The sequence below is a fragment of the Diaphorina citri genome, unplaced genomic scaffold, assembly GCF_000475195.1.
Source record: "Diaphorina citri unplaced genomic scaffold, Diaci psyllid genome assembly version 1.1 scaffold1918, whole genome shotgun sequence".
In the NCBI taxonomy this organism is placed as follows: Eukaryota; Metazoa; Arthropoda; class Insecta; order Hemiptera; family Psyllidae; genus Diaphorina; species Diaphorina citri.
In genome coordinates, this window is record NW_007379344.1 from 67,627 (window position 1) to 84,963 (window position 17,337).

A 17,337-nucleotide genomic window follows, 5' to 3' on the forward strand; every position below is an offset into this window, starting at 1 on the left:
GGAAGATTATCAGGGAGAAAAGTGGAGGATGATGTAATTTATTGTTTTTAAATTATTATGTGAAAATCTTTCGAGAGGAAGAAGAAAACCAAAACAGGGGAAGAGAGAACGAAGGGAGGGGAGAAACCCAAAAGAGGGGAAGATGAGAGAGGGGAAGGATGAGGGGAGGGAGAAACCCAAAAGAGGGGAAGATGAGAGAGGGGAGGATAAGGGGAGAGGGCACTTTATTCTGAGCTTACCATCATATTGGTTTTATTTCGCCTCGGATGACAAGTTTTGTCTGCGCACTTGAATATACACGGGCACCATATTTTGTACGCTAGATTCATAGAAGATTATGGATATTAGATGGTATATCGTATATCTAGACGTTCTCTAGCAATAAATAATAGGTGCTGAAAAAAAAGGGACACTTTAGACTCCAGGAAAAGTAGCAGACCCAAGCCAGGGGATTGCATTCTGGAGTTCCGGGTTCGATTCCCGATAGGTATTATCTTCTCTGTAGCGAAACTCGAGGGCACTTTTCTTCAGACCACGTTATCGCCAATATGAGTATGAGAAAAAAAAAAGTCCTGAATAAAAAGGTTAAATTTTCCTTCCTGTCTACATAGCCAAAAACAATAGCACGTTGAATCCTCCAATCCCCAGTGGATCACTCAAACTAAGCAACGTTGCGCGTGGTTGGTATCCGGATGGGTGACCATTTGGGCACACATGAAAGTATTGTCTTTTCACCAAACATTCATTCGGTCTTCAGGTTTCAGGGACACTTTAGACTCCAGGAAAAGTAGCAGACCTAAGCCAGGGGATTGCATTCTAGAGTTCCGGGTTCGATTCCCGAGAGATATTATCTTCTCTGTAGCGAAACTCGAGGGCACTTTTCTTCAGACCACGTTGTCGCCAATATGAGTATAAGAAAAAAAGTCCTGGATAAAAAGGTTAAATTTTCCTTCCTGTCTACATAGCCAACAACAATAGCACGTTGAATCCTCCAATCCCCAGTGGATCACCCAAACTAAGCAACGATGCGCGTGATTGGTATCCGGATGGGTGACCATTTGGGCACACATGAAAGTATTGTCTTTTCACCAAACATTCATTCGGTCTTCAGGTTTCATCACCACTACTAGCGTCTGAACTGGAATACGCTCCCAGGAGGGAAAGTCCCGATTTGTTGTCAGCTTCGGGGTCTGAACCCGCGGTCTTTGGTTTGTCAGCCTCCTCAGTGGCGGGTTTAGCGGGAGGATCTTTCTTACGAATGAACGAGGAGATGTTTTGTCTGAATGCTACGGCAGTGGAAGAGACAGTGGAGGAGGTTTGAGGTTTGCTACTGTTAGAGTTGCTGGTGCTACTAGTGATGCTACTGCTGGTGCTGCTGTCACCAAGGGTTGGAATCTAAGGACAGAGAACGGAAATTTTCAGAAGAGGTTTGATAGAGAAAACTATAACAGCAGAGGTCTTAGAGTCCCGAAATCCAAGTCACCCAGGGTTGGAATCTAAACAGAGAAAGAAAGGGAAGGTTTAAAGAGATTTGATAGGGGAAACTATAACAGCAGAGGTCTTATCGTCTTGAAATCCAAGAGAACAAGATAGAAGAACCTAGCCGTTACGAGAATGAATCTCATTTGTTAAGGATAAAGTTTGCCCCGATCGGAAATCGAAATCGCGCTCACGAGGCAGGCGCGCTACTTTTCAAGCTTAATTTAGAAGAGGTTTGATAGGGAAAACTATAACAGCAGAGGTCTTATCGTCTTGAAATCCAAGAGAACAAGATAGAAAAACCTAGCCGTTACGAGAACGAATCTCATTTGTTAAGGATAAAGTTTGCCCCGATCGGAAATCGAAATCGCGCTCACGAGGCAGGCGCGCTACTTTTCAAGCTTAATTCCAGGCTGGCCAAGTAAGAAAAAAATAGACCTTTATATTATGATGCTCCTAAAATCATAAAATTGTTCACTCACCTCAGATATCTTGTTGTCTTCTAGTTTGACTTTCTTGCTAGCCATAAAGTCATTATCTTCATCTGATATCTCCTCTATAACTTCCACAACGCGCTTCTTAGGGCCAAATATTTGTCTGTAAGTTGAAAATGAACAAACTCAGATAAGCATGAGAAGAGATTAATTGGAAATATTCTCCTTAAAACATCTACAATAACAGATCACTGTTCTTTCTTGTCCTCTCATAAACTCACAGTCCCATTTGTTTTGCAACTTTGATCTAAAATACTTTTTTCTTCCCTTAAATTAATAGGAAGTATACTTTATATACATCCCAATAATATCATTATTGGCTTTGTTTTCATAAGCAAAATTTTTATGGTTTATCTTATAACTTATAACAAAGCTCTCTCACTATGTCTTACAACATTGGAATCTTACTTGATAACTTTGTCATCTTCTTTGTCTTGCAAGGCTTGAACCAGGAGTGTCCTGTCTTCGTCATTGTACTTTTTCAACATAGCATCAAAGTCCACATTGCCCTGGCGTACATTGAGCTCTCTCAATTCTTCCAGAGCCTCAACCAGTTCCATTTCCTGTTTAGATTGCTCTGTTCGATTCTCAAGCAATTTCATTGGGTTGTTTGCCTCAGACTCTTTCTCTTCCTCGACCTGCAATGTTGGGAATTTACTGTGTTAGACATGAAGGTTTTGATGGCAAAGGATTTTCTAAGTGGGAGCTTGGGTTGGAAGTGTATTGGACAAACAAGGTTGCTTGGAGGTGGTACTTGGAATGGAAGCCATAGCCAAAAGGATTACCTATACAGAGAAAAAAAGTTATTTCTTGATTCAGTAATACCTATTAAATTTTAGAACTTGATTTTGACTTGAACAACCAATGTCTAGATCCAAAGTCCTTTAAATTTCCCGGGCAAAATTCGACTGAGGAACTTAGGAGCCCAAAAGTGAAAATACCCAGGGTATTTACCCCAAAAATAAGTACCCGGGTATTTACCCATCACTATTTGTGTGTATCTGATTATTCACCTTTACATGGAGTAAAGGTGTGAACAACCCCACACTCCCTTTGTGGGATTAATTACAGGAAAGGCCATGGGTGTGTTTTGGCTTGAGACTGCACAATCAGAGCTTGATGTAGGACCACTGTACCTTTTGTGTTGAAAGCCTTTTTTTTTTTTTTACTGAGTATAAACTGACAGTCCCATTTGTCTTGGAACTTTGATCTAAAATACTTTTTTCTTCCCTTCTACTTTATATACATCCCAATAATATCATTATTGGCTTTGTTTTCATAAGCAAATTTTTTATGGTTTATCTTATCTTATAACTTATAACAAAGCTCTCTCACTATGTCTTACAACATTGGAATCTTACTTGATAACTTTGTCATCTTCTTTGTCTTGCAAGGCTTGAACCAGGAGTGTCCTGTCTTCGTCATTGTACTTTTTCAACATAGCGTCAAAGTCCACATTGCCTTGGCGTACATTGAGCTCTCTCAGTTCTTCCAGAGCCTCGACCAGTTCCATTTCTTGTTTGGATTGCTCCGTTCGATTCTCGAGCAATTTCATTGGGTTGTTTGCCTCAGACTCTTTCTCTTCCTCAACCTGCAATGTTGGGAATATACTGTGTTAGACATGAAGGTTTTGATGGCAAAGGATTTTCTAAGTGGGAGCTTGGGTTGGAAGTGTATTGGACAAACAAGGTTGCTTGGAGGTGGTACTCGGAATGGAAGCCATAGCCAAAAGGATTACCTATACAGAGAAAAAAAGTTATTTCTTGATTCAGTAATACCTATTAAATTTTAGAACTTGATTTTGACTTGAACAACCAATGTCTAGATCCAAAGTCCACCTTACTAACCACAGCCAATTTAGTACCTTTGACATTCATCCAATCGTAACAAAAGAGATTAGTAACATTTACCTCTTTCTTTGCCTGTTCTTCAGCCTTCTTGAGTGCCATGAAGTTCCGAATGGCCCCTGCTTCACCTTTGACCTTTGACATTCATCCAATCATAACAAAAGAGATTAGTAACATTTACCTCTTTCTTTGCCTGTTCTTCAGCCTTCTTGAGTGCCATGGGTACCTTTGACATTCATCCAATCATAACAAAAGAGATTAGTAACATTTACCTCTTTCTTTGCCTGTTCTTCAGCCTTCTTGAGTGCCATGAAGTTCCGAATGGCCCCTGCTTCAATTTCATAATCTGTGCTCTTTGGATCTGTCCGAAAGGAGATTTCTTGTAGACACCTTGTGCACTTGATGTAAAACCTGAACAAACACACAGAAGACAAACCAATTTTTGACATGGTATTCACAAAATCATAAACTACAGTAAAATGTAATAAAAATAGGTACAGTACCTACCTACCTACCCAAATGCAAATAATCGAAAACATTTGGTCATTCGGATGTGAATATTCTAATCAATGTGATTTTTCACGCCGAATCGAATGGTGCTACTAGGAGATTTCCTGTAGACACCTTGTGCACTTGATGTAAAACCTGGACAAACACACAGAAGACAAACAATTTTTGACATGGTATTCACAAAGTCATAAACTACAGTAAAATGTAATAAAAATAGGTACAGTACCTACCTACCTACCCGAATGCAAATGATTTGACATGTCTGGGACATAGAGGCTTCAAAAAGCATGGCAACTAACTCTTGACATTTGAAATGTTAACATGAACTTATTATTTTGCACAAAATCTTGACATAGAGGTGCAGTCCTTCATCAAGGAAGAAAATTTGGTTGCAGCTTTTTATTTCAGTTTCTTGAATACCTAATTGAGTACAACAATGGTTCTTTTACTTAGATATTTTTAAACTAAGTACCAACCTGTATATCCTAATGCCCAAATAGTCTTCATCCAAATGCAAATGATTTGACATGTCTGGGACATAGAGGCTTCAAAAAGCATGGCAACTAACTCTCGACATTTGAAATGTTAACATGGACTTATTATTTTGCACAAAATCTTGACAAAGAGGTGCAGAGTCCTTCATCAAGGGAGAAAATTTGGTTGCAGCTTTTTATTTCAGTTTCTTGAATAATTGAGTACAACAATGGTTCTTTTACTTAGATATTTTTAAACTAAGTACCAACCTGTATATCCTAATGCCCAAATAGTCTTCATCCTCAACATCTTCTTTCCGAGCATTGAACTTCTTGCCTTTGTAAATGTACTCTCCACAGGTAGCACATCGCATATTGAACGGAGCCATGAGACGAACAGTATACTGACGGTTTTTGGGCAATTTCATGCGAGGGATTTTGGATGGGTCAAAGTCTGGGGGGTAGTATTTCTGAAATAGATTAAATAACAAATAAATACTATACTTACATAATTATAAGGAAATGAAGAATAAGAAAATAGGTACTTGGCGATACCATTATTTTTTATTTATTTAGAGGTCCTGAGACTCCGGATAAATGGATAATCATAGGAATTTCGAGGAAATGTTTTCTTTCTGGAGCAGGGGAAGATCAAATGGAGCAAAACCTTATGAAGAATCTGAAAACTATCCAAAAGTTTTTTTTTCAAAATAAGATTCACAACCGGTTGAACCGGTGCACCGGCTAGAGTCCACCGGTTGATGTAACACTGGTGGATTTATGGATAAAAAAAACTCAATTTTTATCATTTCAAAAAATTTGGATCTTTTACTAGCCCAACCTTAATGTTATAGCTTTATATTTTTATAAAATTCGTTGAAAACTTGAAAATAAACAAAAAAGTGCGTCACCACAAAAAAAAAGTGCGTCTCCAATCGAATCAACCAGCTCGAGGAGGTGGTGGATCTCAAGAGCTAAACGTTTAGTTTGGTGGACAGTCACAATCAACCGTTTAGTAAAAAAAACTTTTATTGGTAATTATGCATAAGACACGTCAATGGCAAATTTACTGAAAATTTCTATATAAGAGGAAAAACTTACTTTAAGAGTGTGCTTGTCCGTGGAATATTGCTATCAAAGGAACTGGCACAAATGAGCAGTGACCAGTGTTATTATAGGGTTAGGTTAAATACAAAAAGGAGCTTTTCTTTTCTTTTTTTCAACGTCCGTGGAATATTGCTACCAAAGGAACTGGCACAAATGAGCAGTGACCAGTGTTATTATAGGGATAGGTTAAATACAAAAAGGAGCTTTTCTTTTCCACAGACGTGACTTCTGCATAATTACCAAAAAAATAGCAGGTGTTTGTTAATTTATTAGCTAATAAATTTGATAGAAGGATGCAACGGCTAAGGTCCTATCATCCTGAAAGTGAAGAGAGAGGAAGACAAAATAGGGGAGAGTACATTGTTTCAAGAACAAACTTTATCTATTTAGGATGAAATTCAACCCGGGTGGAAATCAAACCTGCAACAGCAAGTCCACATGTATACACTGGCAGGTATTTTTTATTTTTATTTTATTTTTTTTATTTTTTTTTTTATTTTTTTTTTTTTTAATGTTATCTGATATTAGGTGTCAGATTGCACAACCTCTTCCACTGAAAATAATCTAAACCTAGACACAAATATAAACAGGAATTATAAACAATTAGACTTCATAACCAATTAGACTCCTCTTTCCAATTACTTCTCCAACGTAAAACCAGAAGGTGATTTCAGCAGCAATCAAAGAATTCAGCCAGGCTTCCTATAAAAAGAAGAAATAATAAAAGAAGTCAGTTGTTTTTAACCAAATAGCAGGTCAGTGCTATTCTTTGTTTAATTAATTTCAATACAAATAATTAATACATCAATTTAAATTGCCAGCCTAGTTAGCTTGGTTGTTGGTGTGTCTGCCTTGTAAGTGCTGAATGGATAACATATTTTGTTCTCATAATGGCTGGCTTTTTACTATCCTGTCTTCCTTCTCTCTTCAATTTTGGGATAATAAGACCTTAGCAGTTATAGTTCCCTCTATCAAACCTCTTAACACAAAATACACAAATAACACAAATTTGTTTTCAAGTTTCACAAGAAAAATCAACTTGAAATTTTGAAAATTCGCGGTTATAAATCGGAATCCGTGTTTTAGGAAGTACCGTATACATCGTTCCACCAGTTGTACCATATTATACACAGTTCTGACGACTCACGAGTTGTACAATGTCACCAGTTGTACCACATTATACACCGCTGACGACTTGGAGATACCATTATTTTTTATTTATTTAGAGGTCCTGAGACTCCGGATAAATGGATAATCATAGGAATTTCGAGGAAATGTTTTCTTTCTGTGATTTTTGTAATGTCCCATTGACGCGCCTTATGCACAACTACCCTTTTATTTTGTCATTTGGTGGATTGGTTGATCAACCGGTGCACCGGCTGTGAGTCTTATTTTCAAAAAAAAACTTTTGGTATGCATGGGGATAGGTAGAACCAAGTATAGGAAGGCACTTACATTTAAAACTTTTCGCTCAGACATTTTTCTGGGTTGATTCTATTCAGTTGTTACTTGAGGACTTTGATCAAGGAATCTGAAAAATATGCATGGGGATAGGTAGAACCAAGTATATAGGAAGGCACTTACATTTAAAACTTTTCGCTCAGACATTTTTCTGGGTTGATTCTATTCAGTTGTTACTTGAGGACTTTGATCAAAGGATGGAAATACTGGTATTCAATATTTCAAACACTTGTACAGAAAACTTTGAAGAAAATTTCAAGTTTATAAAAATAAAAGGTGAATAAATCAAGAAAAACACAAAATTCACAGTTTCACAAGAAAAATCAACTTGAAATTTTGAAAATTCGCGGTTATAAATCGGAATCCGTGTTTTAGGAAGTACCGTATACATCGTTTTTTAGTAAGTCCCATACCTCAACCGCTGTCATACGGAGTGGCTTTTGGCGCAAGCCCCCCCGTATCGGTACCGCACGGGCCACTGATGATTTTCTCATTATTATTAGTTAGCTTGGAGGGTAGTGCACCTGACCGTAAGCGCTAGGTCGCGGGTTCGATTCCCGCCCAAGGCATATTTTAAGTATCTTCTACAGATAGTTTTGTTCTTTCTAACAGCCTAGATAGCTTAGTTCTGTTTGTTGAGTGTCTGCCTTGAGCACTAATCTTGGGTTCAATTATACTGCCTGGGGAGGATTTTATTCTATACAGATAACATTCGTTCTCCCATCCTGTCTATTAGCTTGGAGGGTAGTGCACCTGACCGTAAGCGCTAGGTCGCGGGTTCAATTCCCGCCCAAGGCATATTTTAAGTATCTTCTACAGATAGGTAGTTTTGTTCTCTCTAACAGCCCATATAGCTGCCTTGAGCACTAATCTTGGGTTCAATTATACTGCCTGGGGAGGATTTTATTCTATACAGATAACATTCGTTCTCCCATCCTGTCTACCTTCTCTTTTCACTTTCAGGGCAATAGGACCTTAGCAGTTATAGTTCCCTCTATGAGAGCTCAAAATCAATAATTATTGTTCTTTGAAGTAGGTACTTGCATGCTTTCTCCTTCTGACAATCTTATTGGTGCCTGGTAATGAAAATAAATATAAGTCTTTAGATAGAAAATGCTGTTGATCATTTGATACATTTTATTCTTACAAACAATAGGACCTTAGCAGTTATAGTTCCCTCTATGAGAGCTCTAAATCAAATTATTGTTCTTTGAAGTACTTGCATGCTTTCTCCTTCTCAATCTTATTGGTGCCTGGTAATGAAAATAAATATAAGTCTTTAGATAGAAAATGCTGTTGATCATTTGATACATTTTATTCTTACAAAAGGTCTTGAAGTCAACAATTTTCTACATTTTTTATTGTAGACAGGAATGCTCAAGGTTTATTGCATGAGACATCTCCTATCTAACAAAGTGATGTTCGAGTTATGAGTAGGCTTTTTTTTTTTTTTTTTGCCATTTTCCTCCTAATATTGCATACCACAATAAGGAACTAAACAAATGCTTTTCTTTACTTTTTTCCCTTTCACAGTTTTAGAACAGCAGAACATTTTGAAGCAAGGTGTAGTCATCTTTCCTATGCTCAAAACTTTTACAATATTAGGTGTTGAACTATCTAAATTTCTAAATAAAAAGAAACAAGTCTTCAGAAAATGCTGATGATCATTTGATACATTTTATTTTTACAGAAGTCTTGACGTCAACAATTTTCTACATTAAATTTACTGTAGTCCAGGAATGCTCAAGCTTTATTGAATGAGACATGTTCCATCTAACAAAGTGATGTTTGAGTTGTAGGTATTTCACCACATACAAACACCCAATTTTATTTGCTAAGAGCAAGCTCTTTTCTTCTTTGTCATTTTCCTCTCAATGTTGCATACCACAATAAGGAACCAACCAAATGCTTTTCTTTACCTGTTCCTTTTCAAAGTTTTTAGAACAGTTGAACGTTTTGAAGCAAGGCGTAGTCATCTTTCCTATGCTCAAAACTTTTACAGTATTAGGTGTCAGATTGCACAACCTCTTCCACTGAAAATAATCTAAACTTAGACACAAATATAAACAGGAATTATAAACAATTAGACTTCATAACCAATTAGACTCCTCTTTCCAATTACTTCTCCAACGTAAAACCAGAAGGTGATTTCAGCAGCAATCAAAGAATTCAGCCAGGCTTCCTATAAAAAGAAGAAATAATAAAAGAAGTCAGTTGTTTTTAACCAAATAGCAGGTCAGTGCTATTGAAAGAAAGGAAAATATTATTTAACTTTGTTTGATTAATGTCAATACAATTAATCAATACATTAATTTAAGTTGCCAGCCTAGTTAGCTTGGTTGGTGGTGTGTCTGCCTTGTAAGTGCTGAACGGATAACATTCATTCTCATAATGACTGGCTTTTTACTATCATGTCTTCCTTCTCTCTTCAATTTTGGGATAATAAGACCTTAGCAGTTATAGTTCCCTCTATCAAACCTCTTGGGGGGAAAAAAATAATGATAATTTATTACTTGGTAAAATTTTACCTTCACAGTCAAATTCTTCCATCCTCCTGACTTGGCCTGGTGGACTACGTGAGCGATACCATCTTTGATAGCTCCAAATTCACTCGGCTTGGGTGGGATAAGTTCAACTTTGCCGTAGTGGAGAAAGTTGGCAAGGATAGGTTTGGATGCGGCCACAACACCTAAAAACAATAGAAGTGAGAAATAAATAGAAGAAGGAACACCAATCAAGATGGGAGTTTGAGTTAAACGGAGTTGGATTTTATGAGGTGAAAAGAGCCAAACACAGGCTGCTCCAAGAACTTCTAAGTAACAATTGACAGGATTTGTGTGTAGTGATGGGTCGTGGGTAAATACCCACTGGGTGGGTAAATAAAAATTGGGTATTTACCCGGGTATTTATCTTTGTGTGTATCTGATTATTCACCTTTACATGGAGTAAAGGTGTGAACAACCCCACACTCCCTTTGTGGGATTGATTACAGGAAAGGCCATGGGTGTGTTTTGGCTTGAGACTGCACAATCAGAGCTTGATGTAGGACCACTGTACCTTTTGTGTTGAAAGCTAATAACTTCAAATTCCCAAAACAAAATGCAATTCAAAAACAAAAAAGCAATGCCAGAGATTCAAATAATACATCCATACAATGTACAGTGGTCATTTTCTACTGATATTTTGAAGGTACAGTTACCTAGGTACTTTGATTTTTTTTGGATTTGATGTGAGGTACCCTATAGTGGGATGATGGACACATTGATAGTGGATTGTTTCTTTGCAATCCTTGGGCGTAAACTTGTTCCCAAAACAAAATGCAATTCAAAAACAAAAAAGCAATGCCAGAGATTCAAATAATACATCCATAGAATGTACAGTGGTCATTTTCTACTGATATTTTGAAGGTACAGTTACCTACTTTGATTTTTTGGATTTGATGTGAGGTACCCTATAGTGGGATGATGGACACATTGATAGTGGATTGTTTCTTTGCAATCCTTGGGCGTAAACTGGGTAAATTCATCGAAATGCACATTGAACTGAAACAAATAACTTACCTGACACTAATTTCGACATTTTCGCCGGGTTTTACAAGCTTTTTTCGTATCGAAATTGGTGAGTTGAACTTGGGAATTGGGAAATGATAAAATTTCAGATTTCGACCCCTCGACGACCCTGTTGTAAAATCGGTCGAAAAATGAAAACAAAAAACAGCTGATTTCCGAAGGCCGCGTTTACAACCAGATAATTTTCGCTTTTCGATCGCCTTTTCATTTACGATGATTTTCATTTATTACGAATTTAATAACCTCATGAATACAATAAAAATATAGGTACATTTATAATTTCGTTTTTATGACATTAGCTAAAAATATTTCTTATTAATTCATTATTTTCAAGGTGGTTTGATTAATTTACTTTTCTCAGCTCAAAAATAGTTCTACGAACTACGGCACTGATTTGTACTCAAGCAGCTACTGACCCCTAGCGGCGATTCTTGAAAATATACCAGTTTTTGTGTTTTTTGATGAACGGAGAACGGATGGAGTTGAATGGATCAGATGGAATGTTATCAGGAATCAGGAGATAAAACTTTCAAAAGTGTTTTCTGTGTTTTAATTTAACTAAAAAAGGAAATTAATTTACCTAATACGTAATTAAAAATGATGGAATAATGGATGGAATGTTATCAGGAGATAAAACTTTCAAAAGTGTTTTCTGTGTTTTAATTTAACTAAAAAAGGAAATTAATTTACCTAATACGTAATTAAAAATGATATTATGATAGAAGTGATTACATTCAAAGCAAAGTGTTTGATTCTTAAAGTTAAATCTTTTTTCAATCTTTACCTAAATCAAAGGTGATGAAAAATGTGTAGTGAATGTAGTGATTTCACAGTGGACTTCCCAGATTTATATGAATCATCAATCAACTAGGTAAGTTAGAAAGGATATTCAATTAAAATATTGTGTCTCTCAGTGAAGGCAAAATAATGAGACAAAGGCCCTAATGTCCTCTCTAATGGAAAGTCCACTAAATATTGTCAATTGTGAAGATGCTGGTAGTCTTCAAAAATTGCTAAATTGAGTTAGCAGTTTATTCTTTACCAGCAGTTACCTTATTAAAGTAGGCAAGTACCTTATTGTCTCTTTAAAGATAGGGTACTTGTGCAGAAGTCACGTCTGTGGAATATTGCTACCAAAGGAACTGGCACAAATGAGCAGTGACCAGTGTTATTATAGGGTTAGGTTAAATACAAAAAGGAGCTTTTCTTTTCCACAGACGTGACTTCTGCATAATTACCAAAAAAATAGCAGGTGTTTGTTAATTTATTAGCTAATAAATTTGATAGAGGGATGCAACGGCTAAGGTCCTATCATCCTGAAAGTGAAGAGAGAGGAAGACAAGATAGGGGCGAGTACATTGTTTCAAGAACAAACTTTATCTATAGAGGATGAAATTCAACCCGGGTGGAAATCAAACCTGCAACAGCAAGTCCACATGTATACACTGGCAGGTATTTTTTTTTTTTTTTTTTTTTTTTTTTTTTTTTTTTTTTTTAAAAAAAAAAGGTTTTTTTTAAGGGATTGTCAATAAAATGAAAATATCACAAAACAATAAACAACAAACTGTAAGCTCCTGTGATAATCTTCAGAATCATAATATTAATTTTAATAGCAAGATGGAAATTTTTAATGAAATTATTCATGACTCAAGTAAAACCAAGTCAGTAAATCATATAATCTCATCAAATGACAATCTATCTTGTGAAAATTCCAAAAATGTTTCAACTAAAAGTAGAAACACTGTTGAACCATGTTCAGATATATTCAGTAACATAGATATAAAGTCTAGAAAGGAAAAATTTGAAAATGTTAATTCTAAAACAAAAGAAACTGAAGCCATTCTAGAAAAATCAACAGATGTAAAGAACAAGAGAACTTCTATTTCAAGTCCAAGAGTAGTCTCAGAAGTAACCAGTGGTTTTAAAATAAGTCCCAACACAAATCTGACTAATCATCTTACTGAAGATCTTGTTGAAAATAGCAACACTAGTCAGACAGGAAAAATTAAATTTCCTAACCAAAGTCAGTCCAAAGTGCTCTCTCAAAATAACACAAAAAGTGAAACATCTATTGTGCAATCATCAATTCAAAAGATCTCAAAACATTTTGAAAACAATGAAATCAAGTCAGACAGCTCTTGTATTTCAAAAAAGAATGCATTTGAAGAGAATATTAGCAGACTAGAAACATGTGAAGAAAATAATCATAAGCTAGAGAATGATGTGAACTTTTCATGTAAGAGTAACTTATTGGAACAAGATATTACCATAACAGAGAAAAACAAAAACACTGTAAGCTCCTGTGATAATCTTCAGAATCATAATATTAATTTTAATAGCAAGATGGAAATTTTTAATGAAATTATTCATGACTCAAGTAAAACCAAGTCAGTAAATCATATAATCTCATCAAATGACAATCTATCTTGTGAAAATTCCAAAAATGTTTCAACTAAAAGTAGAAACACTGTTGAACCATGTTCAGATATATTCAGTAACATAGATATAAAGTCTAGAAAGGAAAAATTTGAAAATGTTAATTCTAAAACAAAAGAAACTGAAGCCATTCTAGAAAAATCAACAGATGTAAAGAACAAGAGAACTTCTATTTCAAGTCCAAGAGTAGTCTCAGAAGTAACCAGTGGTTTTAAAATAAGTCCCAACACAAATCTGACTAATCATCTTACTGAAGATCTTGTTGAAAATAGCAACACTAGTCAGACAGGAAAAATTAAATTTCCTAATCAAAGTCAGTCTGGAGTGCTCTCTCAAAATAACACAAAAAGTGAAACATCTCTTGTACAATCATCAATTCAAAAGATCTCAAAACATTTTGAAAACAATGAAATCAAGTCAAACAGCTCTTGTATTTCAAAAAAGAATGCATTTGAAGAGAATATTAGCAGACTAGAAACATGTGAAGAAAATCATCATAAGCTAGAGAATGATGTGAACTTTTCATGTAAGAGTAACTTATTGGAACAAGATATTACCATAACAGAGAAAAACAAAAACACTGTAACTCAGCGTGCACAATATTATTCCTCTACACATAGTAACAGTTCGAAATCATCTTGTCAAAACCTAAGTGATCAAGGTAAAGACCTAAATGGTCAAGGTGTTCTTGAATCTAGGGGTATCTCTCCAGAATTTTTGGATAAAATAAGGCATCAAATATTATCTGATAAGGTCGTACACAAGAGTGGAAAGTCAAATATTTCCAAGGAACTGAGGAAAACCCAGTCACTTGGCTCTCATTATTTATCCCATGACACTAATGAAAGAAGATGGTCTGTGGATTCTTGTAAGCAGGAAACCCGAATGCAGCAGTCTTCAGAAGTTGGAAGTTCAAAATCAAGACTGTTAGTTACAAATGCAGATGAAAATTTTAAAAGAGTGCACAATATTATTCCTCTACACATAGTAACAGTTCGAAATCATCTTGTCAAAACCTAAATGATCAAGGTAAAGACCTAAATGGTCAAGGTGTTCTTCAATCTAGGGGTATCTCTCCAGAATTTTTGAATAAAATAAGGCATCAAATATTATCTGATAAGGTCGTACACAAGAGTGGAAAGTCAAATATTTCCAAGGAACTGAGGAAAACCCAGTCACTTGGCTCTCGTTATTTATCCCATGACACTAATGAAAGAAGATGGTCTGTGAATTCTTGTGAGCAGGAAACCCGAATGCAGCAGTCTTCAGAAGTTGGAAGTTCAAAATCAAGACTGTTAGTTACAAATGCAGATGAAAATTTTAAAAGTGAGCTAAATAACAAGCTGAAGAAAATGAGTATATCTAATTTCAATAACCATGAACCTGTTGCTGAACAAAAATCTATGGATAATGGTAGAGATATTACAGATAATGTTCAAGATTCAGTTAGTGAGGAACCTATTTATTGGGAAATAGATGATATTCCGAACAAGAATCTTAAAGATACAATAAACAATAATCAATCAAATGATTCTTCTAGTCAAGTAGGAAGAGAACTCGAAGATAAACCAGCAGCTGTGTGGGTAGATCATATTGATGAGAAAGATTTCCCCTCAGACTTGAGTGATCTTTCTGATGGCTCCGACTTGTCAGATTCGTCGTGGAGTGATATGGAATCTGAAGCCACTCCAAACCTCCCACAGAAAAGTACTCTTCATTGTTTAGTAAAAGCTACACTGGGCATTACAGAGAATATTTTGCAAAACAATGCCAGTGTATCCCGTAATGATTCCAACAGAACCCATCAGGATGGAACCAATTCAAATTCTAAAAGGATTTCATCTAGGAAGAACTCCAAAGTAAAAAGATCTGCATCAGATCGATCGACGAAATCCAGACAAGAAGATGTTGAGTCTATTGGGAGTAATAGTACAGAAGGTTCTTACTCCATGTCGAAAAAACTATCGAGTTGGTTTCCATCCATTGGGAAAGGTAGTAGCAAAAGATCAAGCCTGTTCTATTGTGAATCATCACCGGATCAAAGCTTGCTATATCAGAACACTTCTGTTTCCAGTGAGATGAAAGATGAAGATGACTCCCGAGCACAAATTGTGTGTTACCCACCAATGCCCTCTGTATCCTCTAACATCCAAGACTCGGTACCACTCTCCCCGGAAGAAATTGCAGAAAAGAGGAAAGATCAGAACACTTCTGTTTCCAGTGAGATGAAAGATGAAGATGACTCCCGAGTACACAGTGTGTGTTACCCACCAATGCCCTCTGTATCCTCTAACATCCAAGACTCGGTACCACTCTCCCCGGAAGAAATTGCAGAAAAGAGGAAAAGGAAAGCGTTTTTGGTTGCTCAAGAAGTCATGACTTCAGAAAAGGTTTTCGTTGATGTCTTATCATTACTCTCTAAAGATATGAAAGAACAATGTCGTTCCGACATACCAGAAGTTGAACTTGACAAAGTCATCACTCCTCTACCTCAGCTTTTATGTTTAAATGAAGATCTCTTGAAAGATATTGAAGATAGGATTAACCATTGGGATACATTGCCTAAAATATCGGACATTTTTGTGAAGAAAGGTCCTTTCTTGAAATTGTACTCATCTTACATACAGAATTTCCAAACTCAGTGTAATTTCCTCGATGACTGTTGTTGTAAATATCCATTGTTCAACAAGAAATTAAAAGAATTCGAAATGTCCGAATTGTGTAAAAAGTTGTCTGTGAAGCATTACATGTTGAAAGTAAATATCCATTGTTCAACAAGAAATTAAAAGAATTCGAAATGTCCGAATTGTGTAAAAAGTTGTCTGTGAAGCATTACATGTTGAAACCTATTCAGAGAATACCACAATACAGGCTACTGCTGGAAGACTACTTGAAACAACTAGAACCCGAGTCTGTGGACTATGAGGATACACAGAAGGCGTTGCAAATTGTTTGTAACGTCGCTGATCACGCTAACAAGAGTATGAAGCAAGGAGATAACCTCTGCAAACTTTTACAAATACGAAGGCGTTACAAATTGTTTGTAACGTCGCTGATCACGCTAACAAGAGTATGAAGCAAGGAGATAACCTCTGCAAACTTTTACAAATACAATCTCAACAAAGGCGTTGCAAATTGTTTGTAACGTCGCTGATCACGCTAACAAGAGTATGAAGCAAGGAGATAACCTCTGCAAACTTTTACAAATACAATCTCAACTTGGCAACTATGAAATTATCAAGCCAGGTCGCGTGTTTATTAAAGAGGGAGAACTGTATAAACTATCCAGACGAGGATTACAGGAAAGATTCTTTATTCTTCTCAGTGACTGTCTCTTGTATACTTCTTACTATGGTACCGTGACAGGACTTCGAGTAAACTATGAACTGCCTCTCAATGGTATGACGGTTTGTCTCCCACAGACTGAAGACTACAATAATGAGTTTAGTGTGATCGCAATATCTCGAAGCTTTACATTACGTGCTCGTTCTGCTAATGAAAGACTAGAGTGGATTGATGCTATACAAACCGCCATCAAGGAGAATGAACAACATCTCCTATCGTTCCTCAATCGTCGATCATTGACGCAATCTTCTATCCCGGAGTTGAACCTTGGTAAGGTAGCACCATTGTGGATTCCTGATAGTAAACGAAAGACTAGAGTGGATTGATGCTATACAAACCGCCATCAAGGAGAATGAACAACATCTCCTATCGTTCCTCAATCGTCGATCATTGACGCAATCTTCTATCCCGGAGTTGAACCTTGGTAAGGTAGCACCATTGTGGATTCCTGATAGTCGAGTGTCCATGTGTCAAAGATGTACTTCTGTGTTTACAGTAACATTCCGACGTCACCACTGTCGTGCATGTGGTAAAGTTGTGTGTGGTCCTTGCTCAGACTATTTAGCGCCTCTCGAGTATAAGAAATTCAGAAACTTCAGGGTGTGTGAGGAATGCT

The 17,337-nt window shown here is 36.4% G+C and overlaps 3 protein-coding genes and 1 long non-coding RNA gene across 7 annotated transcripts; 2 read left to right on the top strand and 2 right to left on the bottom strand.

Moving 5' to 3' along the window:
* Positions 1–988: 988 nt before the first annotated feature.
* On the bottom strand, positions 989–7,671 carry LOC103517649 (YJU2 splicing factor homolog). Of its 3 annotated transcripts, none has more exons than XM_017447530.2 (6): positions 7,495–7,671; positions 5,074–5,273; positions 4,093–4,231; positions 2,382–2,611; positions 1,962–2,076; positions 989–1,395 (listed from the first exon to the last, which is right to left on the bottom strand). In XM_017447530.2, the coding sequence occupies exons 1-6, from the start codon at positions 7,516–7,518 to the stop codon at positions 1,108–1,110; spliced, it is 996 nt and encodes a 331-aa protein (XP_017303019.1). In that variant the 5' UTR covers positions 7,519–7,671; the 3' UTR covers positions 989–1,107. The 3 variants fall into 3 exon arrangements, with proteins under 3 accessions (XP_017303019.1, XP_017303018.1, XP_026685473.1); XM_017447529.2 differs by lacking the exon at positions 7,495–7,671 and adding an exon at positions 7,366–7,441; XM_026829672.1 differs by lacking the exons at positions 2,382–2,611; positions 7,495–7,671 and adding exons at positions 3,335–3,564; positions 7,366–7,441.
* Positions 7,672–8,662: 991 nt separating this feature from the next.
* On the bottom strand, positions 8,663–11,087 carry LOC103517650 (ATP synthase subunit g, mitochondrial). 2 transcript variants are annotated; one of them, XR_003393795.1, is made up of 4 exons: positions 10,932–11,087; positions 9,900–10,060; positions 9,347–9,553; positions 8,663–8,901 (listed from the first exon to the last, which is right to left on the bottom strand). XR_003393795.1 is itself a non-coding variant. In XM_008482690.3 (3 exons), exons 1-3 carry the CDS (start codon positions 10,948–10,950, stop codon positions 9,455–9,457), a joined length of 279 nt encoding a protein of 92 aa, XP_008480912.1. In that variant the 5' UTR covers positions 10,951–11,087; the 3' UTR covers positions 9,018–9,454. The 2 variants fall into 2 exon arrangements, 1 of the variants encoding a protein (XP_008480912.1); XM_008482690.3 differs by lacking the exon at positions 8,663–8,901 and having other exon boundaries at positions 9,018–9,553.
* LOC113470905 lies at positions 8,840–9,432 on the top strand. The gene is made up of 2 exons (XR_003393796.1): positions 8,840–8,976; positions 9,380–9,432. It is a non-coding gene; the product is annotated as an uncharacterized LOC113470905 (long non-coding RNA).
* Positions 11,088–12,557: 1,470 nt separating the features above from the next.
* Positions 12,558–17,336, top strand: LOC103517652 (early endosome antigen 1-like; the record flags this gene model as incomplete). Its single annotated transcript, XM_026829673.1, has 5 exons — positions 12,558–14,257; positions 14,626–16,123; positions 16,213–16,314; positions 16,502–16,996; positions 17,136–17,336. Coding segments are annotated over exons 1-5 (3,996 nt in total), but the record flags the coding sequence as incomplete, so codon positions are not given.
* Between the last annotated feature and the right edge of the window lies 1 nt (position 17,337).